The 22,694-nt window shown below is 44.5% G+C and overlaps 1 protein-coding gene across 2 annotated transcripts in view; it reads left to right on the forward strand.

Moving 5' to 3' along the window:
- tarbp1 (TAR (HIV-1) RNA binding protein 1) overlaps positions 1-22,694 on the forward strand; it is a 243,973-nt gene that overhangs the window by 191,874 nt on the left and 29,405 nt on the right. For both annotated transcript variants that reach the window (XM_038815663.1, XM_038815672.1), the window contains 2 exons: positions 1,081-1,205; positions 11,612-11,748. In XM_038815663.1, the coding sequence (XP_038671591.1) occupies positions 1,081-1,205; positions 11,612-11,748 (262 nt within the window). The remainder of the gene's footprint in view (positions 1-1,080; positions 1,206-11,611; positions 11,749-22,694) is intronic.

Consider the following 22,694-nt stretch of genomic DNA (forward strand, 5'->3'; position numbering starts at 1 on the left):
TTGCTTGCATAATGCTCACTTACTAGGTGCCTGTGTGATGGCTTGGGAAGAGCGAAGGAAAATTGGCTAGTGCAATAAAAATGCCCAACTCTGGGAGCACACCGGCTGCTAAAAATGTTCTCATGCAATATATTTGTGCATTATTTCTCCTGCACCTCACTCCCAGCTGCTTAGGTCTACTATCCCATTTGCTGAAGGTGGTTAAGAAGGAGAGGAGACCTGCTCCCATTGCTCCATCACACTTGAACTGTGCACAAATAACTGCCTGATAACTACTTGCAATACATCCCAACCATGGAGAATGTGTCCTCTGTTTGATCTTTCACTTATGCCTCTCAGTAAGAAGCTTGTCAGTTGAAGGCATTCCAGTGCAGCACTCGAGGCGTACCACAATCTTTCAGATGAGCTGTTAAACTGGGGACCCATCTGCTCTTCTGGGTGGATATAAAAAATCCCATGATAGCATTTTGAAGAAGAGCAAGGAAATTGCACCCTGGTTGCTCTCTATCCCTCAAACAAGAGAACTAAATCAAATAATCTGATCATTACCGTATTGCTGTTTGTAGGATCTTGCTGTACACAAATTGGCTCCTACATTTCTTACATATAAAGTGACTACACTTCAAAAATACTTCTTTGGCACCTTGGAGTGCCCGAGGTTGTGGAAAGCACTTTGTAAATACAGGTTATTTATTTATTTTCTCATACAGCATGCTTGAGATCAGGAGCCCAGTGAAATGAGGAATCAAACTCTGCCTTTGGCACTAAATGTTGGTGCTTCAGGGCATTGTGCCGCCTGTGTAAATGTCTGAAATAATTTGAGAACCACATATTAGCTTTCATGAAGCTTTGAACTCAATGCAATGCAATCAACTGACAGGTTTGATTTTTTAGTTTCTTTTTTAGACTCTCAAGGTTTTCTGCTCATCTTGAGTGAAAACGCTTTGAGCTTTTATTTTTGATGCATGTTTAATAGAGATGAGCTGAAAGCGGTTAATTAAATTTCCCCCTATACTTGGGTGTTCATTATTTTGATTCAGTGTTGTCTTTGATAGCCTAATGTGTGTTTTTTTTTTCCAGGTTTGTGTCGGACAAGTGAGATATTTGGGGCTTCTGCACTAGTTGTGAACAATGTGCATTGTGTGGACGACAAGCAGTTTCAGGCCCTCAGTGTGTCTGCTGAGCAGTGGCTGCCAGTCATTGAGGTGGGTGAAAGGTGCAATGTGTTGGTCCTCTTTTGGGTTTCATAGATAGAAATGAAAGAGCGGTCCCATACTGCAAAACTCCAGGCAGAGAAGTGGACTTGGGATGCAGGCCAGCTGATTATCCCTGCAACAGCTTATGTGGAATCCTGTCTATTCAGGGTGCAGGCACCAAGACAGGATTCACAAGATCTGATCAACTCATAATAATAATAATCTTTATTGTCACAAGTAGGCTTACACTGCAATGAGGTTACTGTGAAAGCCCCCAAGTCGCCACATTCCGGCGCCTGTTCGGGTACACAGGGAGAATTCAGAATGTCCAATTCACCTAACAAGCACGTATTTTGGGACTTGTGGTAGGAAACCGGAGCATCCGGAGGAAACCCACGCAAATATGGGGAGAACGTGCAGATTCCGCACAGACAATGATGCTAGCCGGGAACCAAACCTGGGACCCTGGCGCTGTGAAGCCACAGTGATTGCTACCGTGCTGCCCATAATGTTTAGGAAATGCACTTCATGCATCTCTGTTGTCAACCAAGAAGGTCATAGCTCACAGTGGTTCAGAGAATACCCAAGTTATTCTTTTCAATCTAAAGTGGCACGTAAATTAAGTCGAATCTCAAAGAAATGAGCCACATGAGTTCAGCTTTGTACTGCGACAGAGGCCGATTTAGGGAGTTTAACATGGAAGCTTTCAATGAAAGGATCGGAGTGAGGATTTGTTTCATATTTAAATCCAGCAGCATCTGTGGAGCGCAAAATTGAGTTCATGTTTCTGCTCCATGACCTTTTGTCAAAACCGGGAAAAGTTAGAAATGTCATACATTTTCAACGAGTGAAAGGGAGGAGGGTGAGAAAAAGAACGAAGGGGAAGGTCTGTGACCGGTTTGAGGACAGGAGAGATTAAATGACAAAAGGTTTCATTGTGCAAGTCCAAATGGAGTGATAATGGGAAAAATAAAAACAAGTTTTAAAAAAAATGTGTCCAGAGGATGTACAAGTGGCAGGACCCTGAATAGCTACCATTTGAAAGTAAATGACGCAAGAGAGAAACAACAGAGGGTAAAAAAAAAAACAAAGAAATTTGGAACAAACTGGGGGTAGAGGTTAGGGTTTAAAATTGTTGAACTTAGTGTTGAGCCCAGAGGGCTGTAAAATGTCCAATTGAAACCCTTGGACTTGCATTGTGCTTCACTCAAACACGACAGCAGGACAGAAAGGTCAGTGTAGGGTAGATGATTAAAATGACAGGTGGTTGGAAGTTTGGGGTCACACTTGCAGACTAAAATGCAGAATTCTACAAAGTAATCTCCCAGTCTTTCCTTTGTCTCCCCAATGAAGGGGAGACCGCATTGTGAACAGTGAATGCAGTATACTGAATTGAAAAGTATACAGTCACGATTTACCTGGAAAAGTGTGCACTTGCTTGGAACGGTGTTGCAGGATAGGCAGGGGGATGTTGGAGGTGACTGAAGACTGGACGGGGGTATCGCTGATGAATGCTGAAAGAAGAGGGAGCAGCTGGAAACATGCTGGAGGTGACAGAAAAAGCACAACTGATCACAGAGTTTGGTGGGTGGGAGGTGAGAACGAGGAAATGAGGAACGAGGCTCTGGGAGGGATGGGAAGAGGTCCGAACAGGAGTAGACGAAGTAGAACAGACACAGTTGAGGGCTATAACATCACGGTTTGGAGGGCACGCTCTATGTATATAGAGCAAGTTATTTCTCATATTACTTAATGTGACTGTCTAAGAATATAATGCCTCCGGGTTTATGGCGCTTCATTATAGTCTGATAAAAAAATGTCTGAATTACGTGTTGATCCCATTCCAGGCTTTCGATCAAAACCAGTAAGTAAGCCATCCACAGAACTGAGTTATACGGCAAGATATGTAGCTCGGGCTCTATTGGGTATCGTTAGTGTTTACGTTTATATTGAATCTCTGTTGTTTACTTGTGGTATTTCAGGAATTCTGGCGCTCTGCCATCATCCAGGGTAAGTAGATATATAGAAACATGGAAAATAGAAGCAGGAGGAGGCCATTCAGCCCTTCGAGCCTGCTCCACCATTCATTATGATCATCGCTGATCATCAAGTTCAATACCCTGAACACAACCTCCCCCATATCCCTTAATCCCTTTTCGCCACAAGAGCTATATCTATTTCCTTCTTGAAATTCGCAATGTTTTGGCCTCAACTACTTTCTGTGATAGCGAATTCCACAGATTTACCACTCTCTGGGTGAAGAAATTTCTCCTCCGCTCAATCCTGAAAGGTTTACCCCTTATCCTCAAACTATGACCCCTAGTTCTGGATTCTCCAACATTGGGAACATTCTTTCTGAATCTACCCTGTCTAATCCTGTCAGCATGTTGTAAGTTTCTGAGATGTCCTCTCACTCTAAACTCCAATGAATATAATCCTAACTGATTTAGTCTCTCCTAATATGTCAGTCCCGCCAACCCAGGAATCAGCCTGGTAAACCTTCGCTGCACACCCTCCGTAACAAGAATATCTTCCTCAGATAAGGACACCAAAACTGCACACAGTACTCCAAGTGTAGCCTCAACAATGCCCTATACAATTGCAGTATTCCTATGCTTAAATCCTCTCGCTATGAAGGCCAATATACCATTTGCCGCCTTTACTGCCTGCTTACCTGCGTACTTACTTTCAGCGACTGATGCACGAGGACATCAAGTTCTCGCTGTGTATCTACCTCTCTCAATTTACACCCATTCAAACAAAAATATGGGGCGGGATTCTCCGACCCCACGCAGGGTCGGAGAATTGGCGGGAAGCGGCGTGATTTCCGCTCCCGCAGGTCTCCTAATTCTCCCGCCGGTAAAAAACCGGCGTTGTGCAAATCCCGCCGGCAGCCTGTGAAAACAGCTGGCGCCGGCGGGATTTCATTTTTTTTAAACTCACCTTTAAATCTCCGGCCCGGATGGGCCGAAGTCCCGCCGCTGGGAGGCCTTCTCCCGCCGCCGAGGTGTACACCACCTCAGAAACGGCGGACTCAGCGGCGCGAGCGGGCCCCCGGGGTCCTGGGGGGGGCGGGGGGCGATCGGACCCAGGGGGGTGCCCCCACGGAAGCCTGGCCCGCGATCAGGGCCCCCCGCTCACTCCGCGGGGCAGTGCCGTGGGGGCACTCTTTCTCCTTCCGCGCCGCCACGGCCTCCGCCATGGCGGACGCGGAGGAGAACCCCGCATCGCGCATGCGCCGGCAGTGAGGTCAGCGGCCAGCTGCCGCTGACGTCACTGCAGGCGCATGCGCCGACCGCCGAAAGCCTTTCGGCCAGCCCCGCTACCGACTGCGCCGGGTGTTTGCGCCAGTCTACCGGTGCAAACTGCTCCGGCGCGGGGCTGACCCCCAAAGGTGGGGAGAATTCCCCACCTTTGGAGGAGGCGCGACCCCTGAGTGGTTGGCGCCACTCCCCTACGCCGGCACCCTCCGTCACGCCGGGTAGGGGAGAATCCCGCCCATGCTTTCCTATTTTTGCTACCGAAACGGAAAACCTCACATTTATCCACATTATAGTGCATCAGCCATGCATGTGCCCGCTCACTCAGCCTCTCCAAATCCCGCTGAATCATCTCTGCATCCTCCTCATAGTTCACCCTCCCACCCAACTTTGTATCATTTGCAAATTTGGAAATCATACATTTAGTTTCCTCATCCAAATCATTAATATATAATGTGAACAGTTGGGGTCCGAGCACAGATCCCTGCGGTAACCCGAAAAGACCCATTTGTTCCAACTTTTTGCTTCCTTTCTGCTAACCCGCTTTCTATCCATCTCAAGACACTACCTGTAATCCCATGTGCTTTTACCTTACATATTAATGTGCTATGTGAGACCTTGTCAAAATCCTTCTGAAAGTCTAAATAACCATATCCATCGGTTCTCCCTGGTCAACTCTACTAGTTACATCTTCAAAGAATTCTAGTAGAACTGTCGAGCATGTTTTTCCTTTCGTAAATCCATCATGACTTTGTCTGATTACACCAGACTGTGTTATGAATTCTTCATAATTGACTCCAGCCATGTCCCTACTACCGACGTTAGGCTCATAGTCTGTAGTTCCCTTTTTTCTCTTTATCTCCCTTTTTGAATAGCGGGGTTACATTCGCTACTCTCCAATCTGTAGGAATCAATCCAGAGACCAAAGAATTTTGGAAAATGGCCACCAATGGATTTACTATTTCTAGGACCACTTCCGCAAGTACTCTGGGGTGACGATTATAAGGCTCTGGAGTTTTGTCTGCCTTTAATCCCATTAATTTCCCCCAAACCATTTCTTTACTAATACTGATTTCCTTCAGCTCCTCACTAAAGCTTGTATTTATCAGAACATCCGGGACATTATTCATGTCTTCCTTTCTTTGTGAAGACAGAAGCAAAGTATGAAGTTAGTTCCTCAGCCATTTCTTTACTCCCTATTTTGAATTCCCCATTTCTGACTGTAAGGGGGCCTACATTAGTTTTTATTCGTCTTTTTCTTTTCACATAACCATATAAATCTTGACAGTCAGTTTTTATGTTCCCCGCTAGTTTACTTTAAAATAAAATATTTGTCCGTGGGATGTGGATGTCGCTGGCTGGGCCAGCATTTATTGCCTATCCCTGAGGGCAATTAAGAGTCAACTACATTGCTGTGGGTCTGGAGTTACATGTAGGTCAGACCGGGTAAGGACAGCAGATTCCCTTCCCGAAGGACATTAATGAACCAGATGGGTTTTTACAACAATTGACAATGGCTTCATGGCCATCATTAGGCTTTTAATTCCTGATTTTTATTTGAGTTCAAATTTCACCATCTGCAGTGGCGGGATTTGAACCTGGGCATGACTCTGGGTCTCTGGCTTACTAGGCCAGTGACAATACCACTATGCCACCACGTTCCCCCATGCAAATGTTTTTTAAAAATGACATGACCAAAAGAATGACAAATTTCAAAAAGAAACAAAAACATAATTTTATTTGTAATTCAAACTGCAGAAACAGCTCAAGTTTTTACCACAAGCAACAATGGTTTCATGGTCACCTTTAGATTTTTAATTCCAGATATTTCTTGAATTCAAATGTCACCATATGCCGTGGTGGGATTGAAAACCAGGTCCCCAGAGCATTATTACTCTGGTCTCTGGATTACCAGTCCAGCGACACTACCACGGCGCCACTGCCTCCCCTTCTGATATTTTCCCCTTCTTTTAAAAAAAATAATACATTTAGAGTACCCAATTCATTTTTCCAATTAAGGGACAATTTAGTGTGGCCAATCCACCTACCCTGCACATTTTTTTCGGTTGTGGGGGCGGAACCCACGCAAACGCGTGGAGAATGTGCAAACTCCACATGGACAGTGACCCAGAGCCAGGATCGAACCTGGGATCTCGGTGCCATGAGGCAGAAGTGCTAACCACTGCGCCACTGTGCTGCCCTTATTTTCCCCTTCTTAATCAATCCCTTGGTCTGCCTTTGCTGAATTATAAACTGTTCCCAATCCTCAGGTCGATTGCTTTTTCTTGCTAATTTGTATGCCTCTTCTTTGAATCTAATACTATCTCTAATTTACCTTATAAGCCATGGTTTGGTCACAGCCCCCTTTCTACACTTGTGCCAAATAGGAATAAACAACTTCTGGAGTTTATTTTATTGATTTTAGTAAACGTTAGTACAACTTTCCAAAATTCAGTTTTTTAAACACACTGAAGTGAGACTTCTGATATCCTCACTGAATCCCACAAAGATGCACTGTAGATTTGAAGTGATTAGCTATGGATGCTCTTGCTCCGTATCGCAGTAATTTTATTTTGTAGTACTGGGAAATGCCATCTGGGAACATCGCATTTCAATTCTAAAACAAACTGTATTGCTGGAGATTATATATTTTAAAAGTGTTCACTAAAGTCCTCTGTAAATCTGGTGATCTGGGGGTAGGAATTTGTAAAAATACCATTCACCTGCACATTCTGTTTTCCCATCCATAATATAGATAGCTATTGATGTAGACATTAAGGCATTCCTGACACTTAGCAGCACCTCCTTCAGGAAACAGCAGACTGAACTGCTCATTCTTCGTCTGACTCTGGCAATTTAAATACCGGTGCAGTAGGGCTTTTGGAGCAGGTGTCGACATTAAGGATGCCTGAAGAGTAACCGCCAGGAGAGAAGTCGATGTAAATCTGCCACAGGGTGTGTTTTATTTTAGGAATGCATGTCTGGCAGCTGCTAAGGAAGTTGGATTAGATTTATGAGAGTAGTATTATATCTGGTGCAGGTCAATTAAGATACTGTAATTTTTGAGTGTTTGAAATTTTCTTTTGTAAATTTAAAGTACCCAATTCTTTTTTTTTCAATTAAGGGGTAACATGGCCAATTCATCTGCCCTGCACATACTTTTGGGTTGTGGGGGTGAGACCTACTCAGACATGGGGAGACTGCACAAACTCCACACAGACAGTGGCACAGGGCTGCCAGGATGCCAACATGTCCCTTCAATTTTTCACAGGGTGTTGATTACCCTGTTGCCAATTTCAGCGCCCCGTCCACCTAATGTTTTATGGGGATGAGCTTTGGAGTGGTTGGGAAAGGTGGTAAACTGGGCACCCCTCATATTTGACACACCTGGCAGGGGGCTGTAAAAATAAAATCCAGCTCCACTTTCTGGTAGTTTAATATAGCGGATGAAGCTTTGGACTCCCCATAAATCATGTTGCTTTCCTGACTGACTAACCTTATGAGGACCACATTATTTGTGGCGTTAAATTGGTGATAAAAATTATTTTGAATTCCAACAGCAATCAAGTTGCAAGTAAATCCATTAATTATTGAAATATAAACAGAAACAGTTGGAAATCAATTTTATTTATTAATTTGTTTATCGTTGGCTTTAGTTTCTAAAATTCCAGTTATTTCAAGCATTTTCATTGGCTTACTTTTTAAAGAGGACCAGTGAAGAAACATTTGTGCAGATAAATGGCTCCTCACCATTAAACTTTGCCTCTCTATAGTGTATAAAGAAGGAAAGCTCCTGAACCTGGCCACTAGAAAATACCAATAAATTTGCCAGTGTCTTTTGTAGTTGTCTTTTATGCTTTAAAACTGCTTTTTAGTTGCAACCAAGCACATCCCTCTGATGTGTTGTTACATTTGGTGACCAAATGAGGAGATGTTTCTCTCAGCTCCATTCATAATATCAATCAAATTGCATTAAGAAAAGAGATGTAAATGTTGGCACGGTGACTTTCATTTCTTTATTAGGGGGCATGTGCAAGGGAGCTTGTTATGTTGGGATATAAAACAAGCATACAATACATTTTGGGATACGAGTAGCACAGCCGGGCGGCACGGAAGCACATTGGTTAGCACTGCTGGTTCACAGGCCAGGATCCCAGGATCGATTCCCAGTTTGGGTCATTGTCTGAGTCTGCACCTTCTCCCTGTGTCTGCGTGGGTTTCCTCCAGTTGCTCCGGTTTCCTCCCACAAGCCCTGAAAGACATGCTTGTTAGGTGAATTGGACAGTCTGAAGTTTCCCTCTGTGTACCCGAACAGGCGCAGGAGTGTGGCGACTGGGGGATTTTCACAGTAACTTGATTGCAGTGTTAATGTAAGCCAACTTGTGACAATAAAGATTATTATTATTACAAAGATAGACAGCGCCCAGCCAAATATTTTGCTTTTTTACCAGGTTTAAGGATTGCACCTTTTTTCGTCATGAACATGATCTCTTTACTAATTCGTTTAAATCAAGGTCCCTCTCAAGGCTGCAGTTTCCATTCTCCGAAAGTTTCCTTAATCTACAAAAACCTCTCACTGTCAATGTTCCTTGAGGAAGACGGGCAATCCATTCAGTATCTGCAGCTTGAGGCCTCATTGCAGATGTATCATGACACTGTACAGTCAATTTAATGTTGTGGGGTGAATGATGTTCAAGAAATTTGAGCTGTGAAATTGGTCACTCCATTGCTGAGCATTAACTTTCCAGCTGCAGTGATGTCTGGGAGCCGCTGGATTCTTCCTATCTCCGTTAAACAGAACGTTTGAAATGAATCATTGTCTCGCTGAATTGGATTGGATTTGTTTATTGTCACGTGTACCCGAGGTACAGTGAAAAGTATTGTCTGCGTACAGTTGGACAGATCATTCCATACATGAAAAGAAAATACATAGGGTGGGGGCAAACATAAAATACACAATTTAAATAGACACAGACATCAGCTGAAGCATACAGGAGTGTGGTACTACTCAGTAGAGAAGATGTGTGAAGAGCTAGTCCATAAGAGTATCATTTAGGTGTATGGTAATAGAAGGGAAGGAGCTGTTTTTGAATCTGTTTGTGCGTGTCCTCAGACTTTTGTATTTCCTGCCCAATGGAAGAAGTTGGAAGAGTGAATAAGCTGGGTGGAATGTGTCTTTCTCAAGGCAGGTGTAGACAGAGTCAATGGATGGGAGGCGGGTTTGTGTGATGGACTGGGTTTACAACTTTTGCCAGCATTGAGATCTGTGCATTGGAAATTATACAAAGAATAAATGAATGCTTACAAAAATTCATTAATATATTAAACAGCAAGATGCATGAATACAAAACTGATCTACAGTCACTGCTCTTTGAAATTGACATGGAAGTGATGCTGGCATCTATTGTTTCGTCTTCCACCCAAGCAAAAAGAAGTTTGTAAAAATATTTTCTAGTACAAAGAATATAGGTGATCTTGCCTTCCGCTTATGTTCCAGAAACCCTTCCAATGTCAATGGTGCTGTTTCCAATTACTTAATCTGCCATGCTGGGAAGATTCAGCAACACGCAATAAATTATGCTTAATCATACCCGTGCAAATGCAGTTCCAACAAACCCGCATTACTTTTGTATTCTTGCCATGTGTCTTTCCAGGGGAAGGTTGATGCAAACTAGCCATGACAAAACCTCAGGCTAAGTGAACTGTCTGAACCTTGAAACTTGCAGTTCTTTCTGTTTCACAGATTTGTGTTGCTCGAGGGGCCAAAAGATATGGCTACTGGGAGTTCAAACTTCCCATCGTGACTTTTTAATTAAAGGTTGTCAAAGCGGCACCTTTGGTGACACCACCTTGTTTTTACAGCTCACTTAAAAATAAAAGATGAGCTCTGTTGGGATGCGTCACTGTTAAATGTGTATACAATCTGGGTAGGAGTGGATGGGGGTGGGGGACAAAGGTTTGTGCCAATGATGTTCCCAACCCGAATGCAGCATTGCGGACCTCTGTTGTGTGAATCAGCCGGGTTACCTTGTCACAGAGAGAGCTGGAAAAGGGGGAAAAGTCAGCCTTGCAGCCTATTTTACAGCATTGTTGACGCAGGCCAGGCATGCACTCAGCTGCAACCGGTGTATGGCCCTGAGGAAATCTGAAATCTGACAGGAGAAACTCGATACAACTTAAATTTATATAGCGCCTTTAACATAGCAAAACATCCCAAGGTGTTTTACAGGAAAAACAAAAGACATGGCACCCAATGATGTATAGAAATATGAAGACAGGGGTCAAAGAGGTAGGTTTTAAGGATCATGCTAAAGGCGGAAAGAGGACAGGAATTCCAGATATGGGGCCTAAGCTGCTGAAAGCATAGCCGCCAAAGGTGGCACAATTAATGTTGGGGATGTGCAAAAGGCCAGCATTGAAGAGCGCAGTTATCTTTTCTCGTCAGCAAAATATAATTTAACCCTGCATAAAAGAAACACATTTTTTAGCGCATGTCCTGAGAGGTTGAGACTGTTTTTACTTAAATAGGAAAATGGAAGCTTCAATGTAAAATTGTTCATGTATTTTCTCATTTTATGACAATCATGCAGCCTCCAATCTATGGAGGTGATGAACATATTTCCGTACTAAAGCTAACGGGGATGACTCAATGGTATCACCAGATGGTTGGTTTACTCTCATTATTCATCTTTGAACTAAAATAAATCTTCTGTGATACCCGTTCCAGATGCACTGAATATGTGCCATGTACACTCGTAAAGCTAGCTAGATCTCTCAGCTTCAGAGTTCGTGGGTAATCAGATAGTTGGAAATAGCTGATTTTGCATAGCAAAGGCATTCAGTTGCTTATCTTAGCATTTACTGATATCCCTCATGGAAATTCTACAATTTTTTTAGACAGCTTTTTCTTGGCAGTTTTCTGGCACTAGCTGAAACTGGGATCTGTTAATTTGAGGAACTGAGTCAAAAGGAGGGTGCAGGGGCAGCACAGTGGCATAGTGGTTAGCACTGCTGCCTCACGGCGCCGGGTTGCAAGGTTCGATCCCGGCTCTGGTTCACTGTCCGTGTGGAGTTTGCACATTCTCCCCGTGTCAATATTAAAATTGCAATAAATTTACTTTGTTTCCTCTCATCTTCAATCCCCTCATTTTACAGGTGAGACCTGCTCAGTTGGTTGAGTATCTGCAGCGAAAGAAAACCGAAGGTTACACAATAATTGGAGTGGAACAGACAGCCAACAGCCATAATCTTGCACACTACAGCTTCCCAGAAAAAACACTGCTGTTGCTAGGGTGAGTTACTTACTAAAAATAATCTTGGCAGCTGGTCCCTCAAACATGCTTCAAGGAGATATGTTTTTGAACTGATAACTAGTTGAACTTAACAGAAATGATTAAATGTGCCCTCCTTTCATATACCAGTGATTCACTAACAAAGGTAAGCTACAAAAGATAATTGAGCTGCAGTTATACACATTCTCACGTGAAAGGGATGTTTTATTCTTCTATCTAAAAACAGCCCAATGTACCTCATCAATCATATAACTGAGTGACAATTTCACTTCTGATTTCTGCGTTTTGGCTTATTGGATATGGAACTAGCAAAAGACAAAGTAGATGTCCCGATAATTTCCATGCTTTGCAGCGCATGAGTCAAGTTGGGAGTGCAACAAAAACTCAGCAGGTTAGAATGGGAGCGCGATAAGCCAAGTACTGACGCCTACTGCGGGTTTAAGGGGTGCCCTGTTTGCAGCAGAACATCCCTCTGGCTCAAGTGTGCATCAAAAGGGCTGGCAGACACTCAGGCCAGGAGATTCCCCATCCCTCTGGGATCTGCTGAGCAGCTGGTATGTTGGCAGCATAAAGCGTTTGCATCCAGCTGGCCAGCAGATGTGAAACCCTCGGCTGTGTAGCTCAAAGGTCTGGCATGGACCCACTGAAAAAGGTACAGGGCTGGCTTCTCTGTGTGGAAAGATGTGGAATCTACAGGATGCATGATACCCAACAGGTTGGTGGCTGAGGTTCTTGATACTTTGGCTCGGATGGAACCTTGATTTTCAGTGTCTTTTTGTTTCGGCCTTGCGCTTGCCTTCTTCCACAACCCTTCCACCCCACTACCACCACAGCTAGTGCTGCCAATAATAAAAGAGTTTATTATTGGTGCCCCCAAGTGACTTCAAATTTATGGCTGAGTTGGATTTAAGGTTTGATTGGGTTAGTCAATCTCAGCTACACGGTGACAGGGGCTCTGAAACAGACTACTCAGTGCTTTCATAGGGCCTCATTCTTCATCACAATCGTGCTTTCACATGGGAAATTTGGATTATGCTGAGATTGGGATCAACTGTGATGCCTCCTTTCTTTCTCATATCATCTAAAAGCCTGCATACGCTCACCCAAGGCACACAACAGAACGATATTCACTTGGGTAAGATAATTGCTCAGATTTTCCTGGGGCTGTACACTGGTGTTTATACAGCACAAAAGAAAGAGGGCACTTAACAAGAAACCGTATGAGTAGGTTCTTCCCGGAGGTGGAGGACAGATGTGAACGGTGCCAAAGAGGCCCGGCCAACCACGCCCACATGTTCTGGTCTTGCCCCAGACTTGTGGAGTACTGGACAGCCTTCTTCGAGACTATGTCCAAAGTGGTGGGGTGAGGGTGGAGCCATGCCCGATAGTGGCGGTCTTCAGGGTTTCAGACCAGCCATATCTATTCCTGGGGAGGAGGGCGGACACCCTTGCCTTTGCCTCCCTGATCGCCCGCCGTAGAATCCTGTTTGGCTGGCGGTCAACGTACAAGAAGAATAGTCGGGTGGCCAAGAATCAGGGGAAAATGGACGGAAATCGGGGGAAATGTGCCTCGGCCATATTGGGGAATGTAAAATATGTATGCCGGCTAAAGGGGGCGGCCACAGTTGTTATTATGAAGATGCTTACCTGTAAATATACATGTTAATTTTTGCGTGTTTTTTCTCTCTCTAATAATTTGTAATTTTTTGGATATAAAATATGAAAACTCAATAAAAAACATTTTGTAGGGCAGCACGGTGGCCTAGTGGTTAGCACAACCGCCTCACGGCGCTGAGGTCCCAGGTTCGATCCCGGCTCTGGGTCACTGTCCGTGTGGAGTTTGCACATTCTCCCCGTGTCTGCGTGGGTTTCGCCCCTACAACCCAAAAACGTGCAAGCTAGGTGGATTGGCCATGCTAAATTGCCCCTTAATTGGAAAAATGATTGGGTACACTAAATTTTTATTAAAAAAATTAAAAAAAATATTTTTAAAAACCATTTTGTAAAAAAAAACAAAAGAAGGAATTATGGAGTAAATGACTTACGCCATGAGCTACACTGATCTATATTTTTCTGAGGTTTCTGCACCACTCTGAAAACAGACAGGAATTATCATCGCCCTGTCCATCTAATACCCAATTTTTTGCATTCAAACAAGGTTTTGCAGCACTGCCATTTAGAGTGTGAGAGTTTATTGTTCTTAACGCTGAGTTTATCTTCCAATTAAAAACATGACTATTGGAAGGATTGAACGAATAGGATATTTTGAGAATTTACTTCCTGCATCTGGTAGAGTCTGATTCACTGCTGTGTTGCTGTGATGTACTCTTATGTGAATAGCTGGAAAGATCTGGAACAAGTTAGCAGCAGCGATATTTGTTATATTATGTTACCAATCTCACCTGGTTTAGCACACTGGGCTAAATCGCTGGCTTTTAAAGCAGACCCAGGCAGGCCAGCAGCACGGTTCAATTCCCGTACCAGCGACCCCGAACAGGCTCCGGAACATGGTGACTAGGGGCTTTTCACAGTAACTTCATTTGAAGCCTACCCGTGACAAGCGATTTTCATTTCATTTCATTCATTTCATTGCAGGGACATCTGGGCTGTTGTTGTATTTTTAAAAAATAAATTTGGAGTACCCAATTATTTTTTAGGGGGCAATTTAGCGTGGCCAATCCACCCAACCTGCACATCTTTGAGTTGTGGAGGTGAAACCCACACAGACACGGGGAGAATGTGCAAACTCCACACGGACAGTGACTCTGGGCCGGGATTCAATCCTGGGTCTTCGGCACCGCAGTCCCAGTGCTAACCACTGCGCCACCGTGCCGCCCTGGGCCGTTACTGCGCCTACAGTGCCATTGCTACCACAAGGCAAACTAAGCGTTCGCCAAAGGCAGCAAGATGTTGTGGGTGAGTGGGTGGTGGCCTTTTCTTTAAAAAAAAATTGGAGTCGAAACCTAGTGTTTAAACAAATCAGCCCCACAATATGTCGTCGACTGAGGGGTAAGAAATTCCAACTCCTATTATTGTGAGGCAATGCAAAACAGTGACATCCAGTGCACTGCCGCCCAATCAGATTCTAACCTCCAAGCTGACAGGAAAACTGGTTTTGTGCTATTTCTATGGAAGGCTCTGCCTGGAAGTTAAACAGCAGAGCTTTAACCCTCAGCCAGCTCATCGCTTGGGTGTATCCACGCAACAGGCCCTTAGAGTTCCCAGTGTGGAGGTGGTGAATCCCTGCAATAACCTGTTCCCAAAGCCCAGCCCTGGGTTCTGCATTGATGCTGCAGCAATGCAGCAGGGGAGTTGCTGCCTTGAGTTCTGGATGAGGGAGAAATAGTTGATGAGGAAAAGAAACATGGCCTGTGTCATTGGGAAAGCTAAGGACCATCATAATAAATTGTGTGAATGATGACTGTAACAGCATATTGACTTGGAGCAGTTTGCTACCCCAGCATTGTACAAACCTAGTTAAACGTAGGGGCTTTTCACAGTAACTTCATTGAAGCCTATTTGTGACAATAAGTGATTATTATTATTATTATTATTAAACGTAGGGTCAGAGGTTAAGATGTTGTGCATATACTAACAGATAGCTACAGAGAAAGCCTGGTAAAGTTGCAGGCCCAGTCACTAAGAGAATGTTGCATCAAAGTCCTTCAGGTGACAGGGAAGGTTATATGTTCACAAAAATGTGTACTCCTTTTGGCTTGCTTCACAACTTTCAGAATTTTTGAATTATTTAAACTTTATTTCTCTGCACAGCAGAGACTATGATAATTGGATTTTTGCCTGAGATTCCTAATAGTGTTCCTCGATGCTACATCAGCACATGTGTTTGGCTGAAATAACCCTAGAACCTTCAGAAAACAGAGGAATGTTCTTCTTAACGAAAATTATCAGGACATTTATCTATTCCAGTGGATTATCAATTGCCGTGTCTTTCTTTCACCTCTGTAACTATTTTGAGCCAAGCCATTAACCCTTTCTTCCTTTTATTTGCTGCGTAATGAATAATGTTTTTATTAGTAACTTGCTGCCAACGAGTCTTCAGAATGTAATTGGTTGGGATGAGGTATCATTACGTTACCTTACAGTCAAAAGAATCCGTTTAACGAGATTGAATGAAGCAATCACAAAGCAATTAATGCTATCGAAACAGAGTATGGAGGGTGGTAAGTATTCTGTTGGTGTGTCTGAGCGTGCGCATGTGTACCCGTGCATGCGTGTGCGCGCATGCGTATATGCTCACGTGTGTATGTGTGCTCACTAGTGTTTTCAAAGTGATCAAGCACTGTTCTATACACTGCAAAGTGCAGCCGAGGAGAATGCGCGACAAATAACACTTCTCTAACTCGCAGAATGCTTAAAGGTAACATGAATGGAGCTTGCTGTTCATAGCTGCCAAGTCAATTAGGTTTGCTAACCGAAAGTGGATCAGAATTCAACATTAAAGGGAATGGCTAGAGCTTATGACAAAAAGAGTGGTTAAAAAGGCCCTATTTTTAACCACAAAGCTTTTTTTTCCTGTAAAGTACCAGCTTCCAGAAACAGGGACTGATCTGATTAAGTAAATGAGAAGGAGCAGTGGGAGTTAAGAGAACTGCAGGTACATGGTAAAAAGGAGCAGGGATATTGCCCTTGCACCTGATCATGAAGAGAAGAAAAATTGCTGGGGTCTGGGGAAAAGAAAGGGGCCTGGGACACGCTGAGCAGCTCTTGCAGAGAGCTGGCATGGAGATGACAGGCTGAATGGCCTGCTTCCGAACAGTAACCATTCTATTAAGTTGACCACAAATGTTAAAATTTGCTGCTTGTTTTCAAATCATTTTTAAAAAATGAAAATTTGCACATTACACACTGAATGCGGCATTTTTGGCATTTTCTTCAGCCGACCCTTTACCTCTAGGGAAAGTGGGTAACGGTGGCGGTGATAACTTGAATTCCAGGCTTTTGAAAGAGGTTGAGTCCTACAAGTGAAAAGGCTTCAATATATTACTCCAGGACATTTTAATCATGCAACAAATTGTTTTACCCACTGGTCAGGAAGTTGAAGTGAAAAATAGGTCAGTTTGTTTTTTTAGAGATGTTTTTTTCTGGCTGCCTCTCATTACACACAGACAACCCAGTTTTAGTCGGGGGTTGGAACAATTCTACAGCTTGATGAAGAAACGATAGTTTGAAATTAACATAGGCGACACGGGTTCAGTTCACATGTGGGAGATGTGTTGGGAAACCTGTATTCACTCCCCAAAGGGCAACCAATGCTATTTGAATACAACCAGTCACTTTAGCGGGCAGCCTTGGGGCACCCACTGAATTGAGTCCCAAAGAGGGTGGAAATCCAGTCCCAAGTGCTACCAGCAAATCAGACTGACACCACTATATTATCTATAACACCACCAGGAGTAATTCAGTGAGGCCTTCACCGGGGATCATTGCTAGAGCGAGTGCAGGTGGGTTAGGGGTCATGGAGAATGGGTCCCCAGGGCGAAGGATGATCGAATGCAAAAGCAGGGAGTGGCTGGCACCTCCCTTTCCCCCACTGCCATGTCAGGTTGGACACTGAAGCGCCATGAAAAGTGGGACCCTCCCCCACCCCCAGCAGGCTGTTGCAGGAGGGTTTGTTGGGCAGCCTTCAGGAGGCTCTGGGTATATGCAAGTTTTGGAGAATCCCTGAGCCACTATGAAATCCCAGTGGACTTGGGAATAATGACTTTGTGTCTCAATACTGAACCTAATTAGCCAGCAGACAGCTTCCCCACGTTGGTCCATTCCCACCACTAATTAAATGGGTGTCAGTTTTCCCACCAGCAGGAATGAGCCACACTCACTGTCCGTGTGGAGTTTGCACATTCTCCCCGTGTCTGTATGTGTTTCACCCCTACAACCCAAAGATGTGCAGGGTAGGTGGATTGGCCACTCTAAATTGCCCCTTAATTCGGAAAAAAAATTGGGTACTCTAAATTTATTTGAAAAAAGGAATGAGCCACACTGTCTCCCATGTTATATGTACCCGCTCATCATTAAGTCTGCTTGGGGAGGGGGCGGGACGCTCCATAAAATCCCAGCCAGTGTTTTAACTCAACATTGATCTTATTTGGCTGAAAATGCAGATTCTTCATTATAATTAAATTGAAACGGTTTTGGATTGAGAAAAATGAAACATTGTCGCTTAATGTTGCAGTACAACTGACAGAATGGACAGCTACTGTTTTCCTCTATGGGTGAAATTTAAGCAGTTCATATGGCAGAATGTGAGTATTCGCAAAGGGAGCAGAATTATACCACGTTGTACTATGAAATTATTTGGAAGAAAGTTAATCCAAAGTCCTGCCATAAGCAAATAAAAAGAATCCTGATACAGAATAGAAAATTGTACTCATCTACTTTGCAGGCAGGATTTAATGTAGGCCACAAGGCCTCGACCAATGGCTGGAGGCTGGCAGGAGGAGACCTACACCTGGCATCGAGCGCTACGGGGTGGAAATTTCACACATGGAAAATTGCTGCGTCTTTGTTGTTCAGCAGCGTCACCGAGAGGGGGTGGCAATAATTGTCACTTAAGTGCCTCAGTTGCTGTCTACAGGCCTTACCACCACTGACGTTATCAGGGCAGAGGTGGGAAGGCAGCGGGGTCCTCACTCTCCCAACTGATTTACTCCCCCACCACCACCACCAAAGTCGTCATGATGGAGGACATTAAATTCCACCCGACAATTTTGACACCTCCCTGAAGTTAACCAACTGATAGCTCTACTCCGAAGTATTATCCTGGCTTTTTTGAGAGGCTGAAACTTTCAAATAAGAATATCAGTGAAATAATTCAGACTTGCAGGGCAACTTTGGGTTAGGTTTAATCATGCATGTGAGTAACATTGTTACATTCTAGTCAAGTTAAAACTCTTAGAAATTTCAGTAACTGAGGGGAAGAAATAGCGAGAAATTTGATTTGTCGAGCCACCCTTTTGCTCTTTTCACTAAATAGTATGAATCAATCTCAATAAATAAATTTGTACGCTACCCAAATAGTTGGAGTAACTTCTGCTAAACGGCACCTTGTCAAAGGCCTTCTGTAAATCTAAATAAATCATGTCCACTCCTTTGTCTAACTTGCTTGTTACCTCCTCAAAGAACTCTAACAGATTTGTCAGACACGACCTCCCTTTGACGAAGCCGTACTGACTCAGTCCTATTTTACCAAGTACTGTGCAATCTCATTTTAATAATGGACTCTAAATGATGACCGAAGTCAGGCTAAATGACCAAACATTTCCTGTCTTCCACCTCACTCCATTCCCCACTTACAGCTTTTTTTAGTTGTTTTGTGCTCTCTTTCAAAAGGATTCCCAATCCTCTGGTTGACCTCCACCCCGTCAGGACTCGTCTGCGAGCGATCAACAAAGCAAAGGCTAAGACATCCACCCCTGCATCCGTCTGCAACCCCAACCAGTCTGACACCCCGAATATTGTGTCCAGGGGACCAGGCTCCATCCACGTGCAGAACCTCAGACATGGTGCTGACAAACAACCCCCAAAATTTCTCCAACGTCGGGCAGGACTGGAATATGAACATGTTTGTCCGGGCCCCTCCCACACTACTCGCAGCTACCCTCTACCCCCTCAAACAAATGGCTCATTTTCACCTTCGTTAAGTGCACCAATTTTAACTAAATCAACCGCAGCCTCGCTCACGAGGTTTAGGCGTTAACCCTCTACAGCACCTCGCACCATAATCCTTCCTCCAACACCATCCCCTGCTCCTGCTCCCAGTTGGCCTCAATCTCTTCCATGGGAACTTTATCCTGTATGATCCCACTGTAAATCACCGAATCAACCCCATCCTCCAGCCCCATCACCAACATCACCTCCTCCAGCAACGAACAGGACGGTGCCACCGGAACGATCGGGAAGACCTTGCTCGCGAAGTTCTGGATCTGCGGATATCTGAAGCCCTCCTCACGCTGGAGCCCAAACCTCATCCCCAATTCCTCCAAGCTTGTGAACCACCCCTCTAAAATCAAATCCTTCATCCCTCTTTCCTTCTATTCTCCAGAGCCTTCCATTCATCCTCTCTGGCTCAAACCCATGGTTCCCTCTTATCAGCATTACCCTCAAGCTTGCCCTCAACTTAAAGTGCTGTCTGAACTTCCTACAAATGTTCAGCCTGGCTCCTACTAGCAGGGCTACCCTGGGACAAACAGTATCATAGAATGATAGAATTTACAGGGCAGAAGGTAGCAGTGCCTTAGCCAATGTCCCTGACACCTGACAGGAACCCGCCTCCATCCGCACCCAACAAGCCTCCATTTCCCTACTCCAGCTCAGCACCTTCTCTGCATTTGCCACCCAGTAATAGTATAAATAAATAAATAAAAAATCATTATTGTCACAAGTAGGCTTACATTAACACTGCAATTAAGTTACTGTGAAAAGCCCCCAGTCGCCACAAGTATAACAAGTTCAGAAGGGCCAAACCCCCCAACTACCACCCCCTTTGGGTTTTATTAAATGGCGAAGCAGGTTCGGGGGCCGGATGGCCTACTTCTGCTCCTAATCCCCAAGTCGCATTTAAGAGTATTTGCTGTATCTTACCTGGGCATGTAATAAATGCAGAGTGGATTTATTCCTGGAGGCACCATTGCTTTCAAATTGCTGGAATATACAAGCGTACAGTGCAACGTCCAAAATGTATTTTCCCATTTAGAGAATGCAGGATTCTGAAATATATCACCAGGAGATGTGGTGAAAGCAAACCGTATATTTGGGTTGAAGAAACAATTCAATGGGTTTGTTGAGAGATGGGATTGGAAAATCTGGAGAGAAAGTACTACGCGAAATTGACCTGTCAAAAAGGCACTGACTTATCCAGCCTATTATCATCTTCCATTTACTGTAATAATGCTATCATACCGCAGAGATTTACTGTAAAGAAAAAGGCCATTCTGTGTCAGTGCAACCTCTTTGTCAGAGCAATCCAAAACTAAACCCACTGCAGTGCATTCTCTCCCTTGGTCTTATTCCTTTGTTTCAAATGTTTATCTTCCGTTTCCTCTGCCTCAACGATTATGGTAAAATATACCATGGTGTTTTATCCCTCTGCATATGGAGCATTCCTCCCCCCCCCCCCCCCCCCCCCCCCTTTCTTGTCATCCTCTATTTTAATTTTTGGTCACTTGTCACAGCCTCTGCAGCGAGAGGAAATAGACTTCAAAGCCTGCCACAATATTTTTAAAATCTTGATTCGATCTCTATTTAACCTTCTCTGCCCAGTATCTCAGCTTTGTTCGCATTACCATGGTTTCTCATTTCTAGTATCTTCTTGATGAATCAGTTTATGCTCTTACTGATTTTGGTACCATTTCTGTAATAGAGGTTATGAACATACGGATTAGCAGCAGGAGTAGGCCATTCGGCCCCTCAAGCCTGCTCCAATGTTCAATTAGATCATGACTGATCTGTCTGTGTTTCGGGTTCTACATTCCCATCTACACCCCAATAACCTTTGATTACCTTGCCTAACAAGAACCTATCTACCTCTGCCTTAAAAATATTCAGTGACCCGCTTCCGCCGCCTCCTGAGGCACAGAGTACCAAAGTCCAGCAACTCTCTTGTGTGGAATCTTACCATATTTTTTTTCCCAAAGTGTCAGGCTCACACTGAAAACTAGCATGTAGTTCTCCAGCCGTACACTCCATAACTTGATTCGCTCTGAGTAAAAAAAAAAAAAAGTGGCCGTGGTTTGTGCCATCATTCTGGCAGGGTGGGGCCTAATAGAGACGCCACACAAATCAGGGTGCCATCTTTAAGGGGTGCCCCAATCAGCAAACAATTGACAAGCCACCCCCCCCCCCCCCCCCCCCCCCCCCCCCCCCATAAATGTTAGGAGCACGCCCCCCCCCCCCCAAAAGCATCAGGGGATACCTCCCTCCACCACAGCAGAAGCAACGGTGCTCATCTTCTCTCTCTGTCTTCCTTCTTCTTCTCTCCTCCTCCCCCCCCCCCAACATCCGCTAGTTGTCACACTATGGCGCCTGTTCGGGTACACTGAGGGGGGAATTCAGAATGCCCAATTCACCTAACAGCACGCCTTTCGGGACTTGTGGGAGGAAACTGGAGCACCCGGAGAAGATCCACGCAGACAATGGGAGAACATGCAGACTCCGCACAGATGGGAGTACGTGCAGACTCTGCACAGACAGTGACCCAAGCCGGGAATCAAACCTGGGTCCACCAAACTGTGAAGCCACAGTGCTAACCACTGTACTACCGTGCCACCCATATACAATAGTCCTATATAAGCAATCAAAAAATGAGCATGGGCGAGATGGCAGCATAGTGTCATTGGTCCAGTAATCGAGTGACCCAAGCCATAATGCTCTGTGGATATAGTTTCAAATCCCACTACAGCAGCTGGTGGAATTTAAATTCAATTAATTGATCTGGAATATAAAGTTAGTCTCAGTTAATGGTGACCATGAAGTTAACATCAGTTGTTGTAAAACCCATCTGATTCACAAAAGTGCTTTTGGAAAGGGAAACTGGATCAGTTGCGGTGGTATATGAATTGCAGTGGATCAAGGGGTTCTGGGAGTGTGGAGGTGATGCGCTTCATGACCAACCTCTCAAAGCACTTCATTACGACTGATGTCAGGGCCACCGGCGGTAGACATTGAAGCACGTTGCCTGGCTCTTCTTTGGCACCGGTATGATGGTGGTGTTCTTGAAGCAGATGGGGACCTCGGAGCGGTGCATTCCAGGTGATGAGAACTCTTAAGTAAACAAAAAAAATGTAAATAATCTTTTTGACTTTGGACGGGATTCTCCGGCCGCGCCCGCCTGGCAACCGGAGGTCAATGGACTTTTCTATTGTCTGCGTCTCATCCATGGCGATCTTGCGGTGGGCGGGACGGCAGTATCCAGCCGTTTGCCTCCATTT

The sequence above is a fragment of the Scyliorhinus canicula genome, chromosome 1 (assembly GCF_902713615.1).
Source record: "Scyliorhinus canicula chromosome 1, sScyCan1.1, whole genome shotgun sequence".
NCBI classification, from domain to species: domain Eukaryota; kingdom Metazoa; phylum Chordata; class Chondrichthyes; order Carcharhiniformes; family Scyliorhinidae; genus Scyliorhinus; species Scyliorhinus canicula.